General features: G+C 53.0%; 2 protein-coding genes across 2 annotated transcripts; both read left to right on the top strand.

The window, feature by feature from the left end:
* Positions 1–1,249: 1,249 nt before the first annotated feature.
* On the top strand, positions 1,250–4,189 carry DQ04_05821020 (hypothetical protein; the record flags this gene model as incomplete). The annotated part of the gene is made up of 1 exon (XM_009314394.1): positions 1,250–4,189. The coding sequence occupies one exon, from the start codon at positions 1,250–1,252 to the stop codon at positions 4,187–4,189; it is 2,940 nt and encodes a 979-aa protein (XP_009312669.1).
* Positions 4,190–5,583: 1,394 nt separating this feature from the next.
* Positions 5,584–7,599, top strand: DQ04_05821010 (putative zinc finger domain protein; the record flags this gene model as incomplete). Its single annotated transcript, XM_009314393.1, has 1 exon — positions 5,584–7,599. The coding sequence occupies one exon, from the start codon at positions 5,584–5,586 to the stop codon at positions 7,597–7,599; it is 2,016 nt and encodes a 671-aa protein (XP_009312668.1).
* Positions 7,600–8,234: the final 635 nt, after the last annotated feature.

Raw genomic sequence — 8,234 nt, 5'->3', positions numbered from 1 at the left:
GGGGGGGGTGGTGGGGGGGGGGGCAGGTTGATGCATGTTGTGGACCACAGGGAACGGAAACAACGTGTAAGAATGAAACAGAGGAAAAAAGAATAGATTAAAGATTTTATTGTGCTCTTCTTTTTTTTTTCTCCTCTGTTTCATCATCGATTGCTTTGTTTTACTCTGTTTCCGTCCTGGACCGTTGCGCGTTGTATTCGACACATCCCATTCCCACGTCTCTTGCGCGCGCAGCGTTTTTTTTCTTCACCTATTGTACACCGTTGATTTTTTTTTCTCTCCACGGTGTTTGTGCCCCTGTCTAAGTGTTTGGACCCGAACTCCTACAGGGGCTGCTGCTCCTCCTCCTCTGATGTGGAGGGGTTGGCGGCGGGGCGTGTCTGTTTGTCTGTCTGTCTGTCTGTCTGTCTTCGCGTGTGCGTGCGTCTGAACGCCTTCGCTCTCTCGCTTCTTTTCTCCTTCAACGCCAACACACGCACGCATATGTCTTAGTTTGAGGGACCAATTGCACAAGGTATACAAGAAAAAACGGCTACGGGAATTACCCAAATAAATAAAACGAAGGGTACTCTCTGCAGCTGTGGCCATTAGGAGGAGAGAGTTCGCAAAGAGTCTCCAGAACTCAATCCACGCTTCCCGCACCAAAAGCGGGCGAAAGAGTAAGTGGTGAAAAACGGAGAAATCAAAAATAAGACGCGTAGTTGTGACGGGGGTAAAGGGGGAAGGACATATAATTCAGCAAAGCAAATACTAATCTCTCTTTCTGCGCCAAGCCCTTTCTTTGTGTGTGTGTGTGTGTGCTTGCCTTAGGTTGTTTGTTTATTTTCGTTGCTTGGAACCTTGCGGAATATTCGCGTGGTCTATACTTATTTGCCCGCGCCTCGTTGCTGTCGCCCGCAGGTGTGTCTTTTGCCACGCCTGGAGGTTCCTGTGGCCGCAGAAGTCCGCACATACATATACCAACCTACATCGTTTTCCTCACACAGGAGAAGAAGGTTGTGTTGGTGACGCACGCAGGGCTGCCGCCATACGCTTAAAAGAGAAATAAAGCCGTTCCTCTGCCCCACAAGAGGAGGGTAGGGGAGTCGAGAGTGCGGACGCGAATAGACATACCGCATAGAGAGAGAGAGAGAACGAAAGAAATCAAGAAAGGAAGAGGGAGAGAGAGAGAGAGAGGGAAAGAGAAAGAGGGGAACGAAAGCGAGCTAAAAAAAAAGGAGGATCAGAAACGAAAAGTGCCTATAGCTTGATGCAGTTTGGGAACTACGCGGATGTAGAGCAGGCGAGGCTCTACAAACTTCTGAAGGAGCATCACGCAACTAGCGAATGTGCTAATCACGATGTTTCGGCTGTACTGATGCACCTCGATCTCTACCAGGAGTTACAGCACGGCAACTACTTTGCCGTCACGTACCTGAGAAATCGACTGCCGTTTCTCTTCCGGTTGGCGCTAGCCGCTGGGGCCGACGACACCAGCACTGCTACGGCTGCATCACTGCTGAGGAGAGTGCTGGAGCTGCTCTGCGGTAAATCATTGGCGAGAGAAAGAGATGGCTTCGGCGTGCTACCAAAAGTGCGATGCGGCCCCATCTGGGATGGCACATCTGCCCAGATGTTCTTTGAAGGTGAGGAGAACAACGATTTCTCTGTGGCGGGTGCCGTTAGTCGTGCCGTTGTCGATGGCTGCAGGTCCCTGGAGCAGGGTGCCAAAGACGGTACAACGTTGCCGAGTGTATCCATAACTGCGGTGTGCCAGGGTATTTTTTTGTTGGAGGCACTCATAACTGCTGCAAGTTTGAGGCAGCAGCACCTCCTTCAGCAAGGAGCGCAAACCGGCAGCAGTCGAACACGGAAGGTGTGCTCAACGTTCATGCGCAAAGTTATTTCTCGTGTGCTGCCTGCCTACGATGCTATGGTGGACTGCATGCTGAGTCACATGTGTGATGATGCAGTGGGTCTGTGGTATTCTCAGTTCATGGACGCCCTCCGTGGGTCTGCGACAATTCTGCTGGTATACAATATGGAGGTAACGAAAACTCTCGTTGAGGTGGTGATGAGCCTCGACGCTGCGTCTTCGGCGCGTCTGACGGTGCTGCTGGCCTGCCTGCTTACGCCGGAGCTGCTGCGGATGTACCCACCCGAATCGGAGGGGGGTGCGTGTCTCGAGTGCGTGCTGGACTATATCTTTCGGAAGGACGAACCGCATGGTTTGCAGAGCGCGTACATGGGGGTGTTCATGAAGCTCAATTCCACACCTGTGAGGCAATTCCTATGCCGCGGAGGCATGCAGAGGACCAAGGCGGAGTACTTGCTTGCCGTGTGTTTCTCGCGGCGCTCGCTCATGACGGCGGTGGGATGCCTTGCGGAGAGCGGCACATGCTGTGGAACGGTGATCTCACAGGCAGTGCTGCACTACGGCATTCCGTTCAGCGAGGCACTGTCGAAAGTTATTACCTCCTACGCATCGTCTTTGTTATTGCCTCTGCCGCTGCATTCTGAGTCTTTTGGCGCGCGTGAACCCAGGGCGATGAAACGCACTGAGCAGCGCTGCCTTGTGCTGCAGTGGGCGAAGTGCATCGTTCTGAGTGGTCGGGCACTTCTGAGCGCGCAATGGACGGAGGTTGAGGTGCGGCACGATGTGGACGGCGAGACCCTCCTTCCCTCATCTCACTGCAGTGCAGGTAGAAAGGACGAGAGCACCTCGTCATGGCCTATTCACCGTGCGGTTTTTGAATCCCTTTCGATCATTATGCGGGCGCTCGCCTCGGTGCTCTTGCTTCCGACACCTGACCTAAATAGTATTTTCGTGAACGAGCTGACAACGCTTCTGTTTGAGGCGCATCTCAGTATGTTGGAGAGTCATGAGGTTGCGTGCGTGAATAACCGTGCGCTGATCGGAGGACCGGGTGCCACGGGCCACCAAAATGGTAGTCGGTGCTCTCCAACGGAGCTCGCACCGCAGCAGGAAGGCATCTGCCATATGACACAGCGGGTGCTGCTAACATTTGATGAGTGGAAGTCGCTGCTGATTGATCATCTCTCTCTTGACGCCATCGTCAGCCGCTGGACAGCAGAGAGCCACGGAGGACACCCAAGTGATGGCTTCCGACAGCTTCTCTCTCGTTTGGTTGAGAGCGCTGTTGCCTGCGAGGAGGTTGGTGCCGAGGCCCAGGTAGATGCTCGAACAACGCTGCAGCTGCTGATGGGTGTGGCCGATAAAGAAATACTGAACAGCGACAACAGCCGTTTGCAAAAGTTTCACGCCGATGAATTCGACGTGTTGGGTGCGGCAAAGGAGGGCATCGCGCCACCTCTCGGCGCCAGTGTTGCTGTGGTGCAATCGCCTGGGTCACCGACCAATTTCGCTGTGCCGAATATTCCGCGGGTCCGTACAGTGGTGACGTACAATGGCACCACCTCGCCGCATGGATCTTCGACGTGTGTTACGCCAAGAGAATACGCCTCTCGCAGTGTCCAGCAGCAGACAGTGAGCGAGAACAGTAGTAGCCCCCAATTCAGTTCGTCGACTGAAGTCCCAGACGATGTCACGGATGATGATGAGGAGGTGCATGTGCCGGATCAACTGGCTGTTCATCTATGCGCTCGTGACCCATTGGAACACTTCGGGGGCCTCCACGGTTTCTCGGGGTGCACGAACCTGTTCTCCTCCGTGCAGCTGGTGGTAAGAACACCGCCACAGCACCCTGACAGTTTGCCACCGCAGCTCATGTCGCCGCTGCCGCCTTCAGGTAGAAATTCAGAGAGGATGCACCTCTCACCGCACCTCGCTGCAAATTCCCCAGTGGAGGGGCGAATACAATATGGCTGTTCGGGAAAAAACATGACGTGCGGGGATGACGGTGCGGTCGGCTGGGACTCCGGCGCCTCAGTTTTCCCAGACGGCGAAAACGGCGCCACCGCCTCGCCACACACATTGCAGGTGGGGGTGCCCCCTGAGGCCACTGGGGCAATTGATGGAGACTGCAAACGCTATGGCTTCAGCGGCAGTTTGGCGTGCTCCGCGCCCACTTCTCGCTGCCGTCGGCGTCTGCACGATTGGGACATGCCGCCGCCCGACACATTCCTGCAGGGCGGCCACGGCACCAGCAGCGGCAACAAAAGCCCAAAGGCGTCGTCGACGACGGCTGCTGGATTTCCAGAGAAATTCCACACAAGCCTCTCAAGTTAACAAATATAGTGTATGAGCGTGTACTAGAGTAATCCTGGCGTCTGTAGCTTGTCCTGCCGTTGTAGGAGCCCGCCGCATTATTTCCATTTTCCCTCTTCTAAGTGTCTGTTTTTTCTTTGATTATTTTTATGTTTTTCTCTTTCCTTGTTTTGTTTCGCCTCGCCTTTGCTTCTTCACTGTTTTCCTCCCCCCCCCCNCCCCCCCCCCCAAGCACGGCACGCGTCTTGTGTATGCATTGCCATACCTGCGAGGATTTGTGGGTGTGCCGACCGGAAAGAAACAAAACAAAAGAAAATGTTGTTTCTTTGGTTCTTGCTGATCTGCAATTTCAAATTCATCCCCTCCCAAGTGGCGCTGAACTGTCGTTCTCGCCGATTCCCTTCTGCACTCAGGCACCTCTCTTCATATTGCCACCATCTGTACTTCGCTGTCCTGTCAGCGTGAAGACATGAAAGACGGCTGGCAGATGAAAAAAAAAAGGAGATTGGTGTTTGTATGCGTATGTGTAAGTGTATGTGTATGTGTTTTGTTGTGCGGCGGCGTGTGTGGGCGGCCCGGCGATGCATATTTGGCACTGGTCCGCAGGATGGAAGACGCCTTGAGCACCCTTCCTCACGGAGGTGTCGATAAAACAAGCCATCGTTTTCTTCCTGCTCCTTTGCCCCTATGCCCACCAGACGCACACGGTGGCAAGGATTCAATGGGAGATTGCAATGGGTTCTTATCGATCTGATTTTGAAACGTTTTTGCCGTTTTATTTTCCCCACCTGCAAAAGTGTTGTTGTTTCCGCTGTTGTTGTCAACATTGGTGCTTTTGTGACTTCCTTACCTCACCGCATAGCCGGTGATTTGGTGTGCTTTTTCTTCGAGTGGAAATTTTGAGCGTTTCACCGTCGCTATTTCTGTTTCTTTTCTTTTTTTTTTGTATAAATCCCCATATCCCTTCCACTCACCTCCTTTCGGTTTGGGCGCTGCTCCCACCCGATGCCGGGGATGTTCGCTGAGGAATTGCGGCGGGGGTCGGTGATGGTTGGTTGCGTGGCGTGCCCTTTTGTGTGGCCATCGCTTGGGCGTGGCACGAGGTCGAGCAAAGTAGGGGGCAAAAAGGAGAGAGAAAGAGGGCGAGAGAGAGAAATCTGATCGATTGGCGAGGCGCGGTGAAGGAGTGCGATGATATTCGCTGTGCTGTCCATGCTTTTGTCGTACCGCTCGGGTGTGGTTCTTTCCTGCACCTCCTCCTCCTCCCTGGTTTTTGCCCGGTTTTTTGGCCTACCTCTTCGCCTTCACTTCTGTTCTTTTCACTGCTGCGCGTACGAAAAGTCTTCTTGGTATATTGCAACAGGTGGAGAGTAAACAATCAGTTCTTTTACTGTAGCACGTGCTAGGCAGGCATCATGACGCAGCTGGAGGATGATGAGGATGAGGTAGTGTCATCACCTCCGGTGGCGTTGCACCCGTGGCGGGTGGTATCCGTCACGCAGCAAAAGAAAAAGTCACCACGCCCCTCTTCGTCGCTCGTCCAGGGGCCCAGCTCCATGCAACCACACTTAGACAACGGTGGCGTACCAAATGGAGGACATCTCACGGCATCGACAGGTGATAATGCGAATGCCGATGAGAACGTCTCGGTCTCTCAGGAACGTCAACATCGGCGGCGAAGTCGGCGCATCACTGTGACTAGTGACGAAGGCCCGGTGCTAAGCCCAAGCGATAGTGGAGGGAGCAACATCAAACATCGCAAGCACCGCAGCAAAAGTCGACGCAAGAGCAGTGGCCACGCGCAATTGATGGGAGGCGACATGGGGCCTCCGTCCATGGTGAACAATGACGGCGTGTTGTCAGTGTTGGACGGCGGGGAAACGGACTCTTCACGTGAAAAAGAGGGTGTCGTCGGGAATAGCCTGGAGTGGTCCTCTGCACGGAAAAACTCAGAGCTTGAAAAAAAGAAGAGAAAAAAGAAACACCACAGCCCGTCACCGCTTAAGGCGACGGATGTTGAGGACGGTGAGCCAGACATGGCCAGCATGGCGTCGATCAAGCGGCGGATGTCAGGCCGTGCACCGCAGGCAGGGGAGCTGCAGAGCTGCGTGGCGGGTCCCGCCAGAAACGGCTCCGTCGCGCTCCAGGTGAACGATGAGTTTAGTGAAGAGACAGCGGTACTGCCGTCGTACAGGGGCGTTCGCAGCCATGTGTTGTCGTACAATGGCTCAGCCCGAGACGACGTGTTTGGCGAACCTGGAAGTAATGCGCGAGAGGACTTCAATGCCAATAATGCCATGCAGCGTGACGGTTTCGCACTGGTGGTGATTGTAGAAGAGAAGGCGAAGGAGGAAAGTAGTGGGGACGCCAAGACCCTGCGTGGTGCTTCTCCTTCTCCTTCTGCTTTTGATCCTGATTTCCCACGCGGGCAACGACCACGGGAGTTGGAGCAGATGGGAAGCGACGGCATCCTTCACCAGATGGGAGTGAATGAGGAAATCGACCATTCAATGCCATGTGTGGTTTCCCCAACAGACGACCTACCGGAGTTACGACACTTATCAGTGGAGAACTATTCCCCGATGGGGGCATCGCTGTCAACTCTGCACGCTTTTCAGGTGGAAAACGGGATCCATAGTGATATGGTGCCTGTCCAGAGGAGGTACCAAAAGCAGCCGTGTGCTTCGTGCTGCGTGGATCGGTCCAACCCAGATAGCTGGCGGTACAATAGGCGGCGCCAACACGCATTTCAATGGCCGCTTCACTACCTGCAGATCATTGCATTGTCTGTGATGACACTTGGTGCTGTCCTATTTTGGACTTCTGTTGTGCCAGGCTACGTGCTGCTCTACAGCCGTGGCGGCCACACAGAATGCCTGCCAGATATGGTGACATTGGTGGTATTAACCAGTTCCTCACTTATAGTGACATCCGTCCTATGGGCGATAATGTCGTTTCGAGAAAACGGCGATATCTCTAATGAGGGGGAGCCATGTACGTTCTGCCAGCGTCTTACCCATATCGACTCAAGGCACTGCAAAGCGTGCAATAAGTGTATCAGTGGATTTGATCATCATTGCAAGTGGTTGAACACATGTGTCGGATCAAAAAACTACCGCGTCTTTATTGGCTTCGTCGTTTCTGCTCTTCTCAGCATAACACTTGCATTTACCTCTGGTGTTGTTTTGCTGTCTCGATGGTGGGCGCACTTGGCGATGTACTCTTGGTATTTTCGCGTCGGCCCCCTTGTGCTCTCCACGATTACGTTCTTGACGATACCACCCCTTCTCCACCTGCTGTGCTTTCACATCATGCTGTATTTTCTGCGTATGACGACGTTCGAGTATATTATGAAGCGACGGCAGATACTGCAGGACCCGCGAGAACAGGCGACCCCCTCCGATAGTGATAAGGAGCTCTACAGCAACTAAATAGCAGTTCGTCCAAGAATAGAACATAGTGTGCCGCGGATTTCTCCAAAGAAACTTAGAGGTAGCATAGCACACTGAAGGGAGAGGATGAACATTTGTAAGCTTCGCGGTTTTTAAAAAAAAATCTCTTTCTCTCTCTCTCTGTGTGTGTGTCTGTGCGTTTTTTTTTTTATATGCGTCTTTTCNAAAAAAATCTCTTTCTCTCTCTCTCTGTGTGTGTGTCTGTGCGTTTTTTTTTTTATATGCGTCTTTTCGGTTATCGACGCGTGCTGGCCGCCGCCTTGTTTGTGTTATGAGAAACCCACAATTAGAAAACGTAAACAAGGGGAAAAAATGGGGAGAGGGGTGAATATACCAGTTCTCCTATCCCCTGTTGTTGCTCATTGTTGTTGAAGACTCCTATTGCTCTCTGTAAAGTTCCCCTGCCGCCGCTCCGCACAGTGTCGTGTTGGTGTGCTTACATGCCGTTCCCACTTGCTTCATTCTCTCCGCGCTGCAGAATTGTGTTTGCCCTTTATTTTAGCGTTTTCGCTTTTTTTCTACACCCCCGACTCATTTCTTTTGTGCTAAATACGGTGTGGCTGCCTGTCATTCCTCTTTTTCCCCCCTTTCTCTTTCTTGCCGTGCCTCCTTCG

Source organism: Trypanosoma grayi, assembly GCF_000691245.1.
Source record: "Trypanosoma grayi strain ANR4 Tgr_582_V1, whole genome shotgun sequence".
NCBI classification, from domain to species: Eukaryota; Euglenozoa; class Kinetoplastea; order Trypanosomatida; family Trypanosomatidae; genus Trypanosoma; species Trypanosoma grayi.
This window is presented reverse-complemented; position numbering and strand designations above follow the sequence as displayed.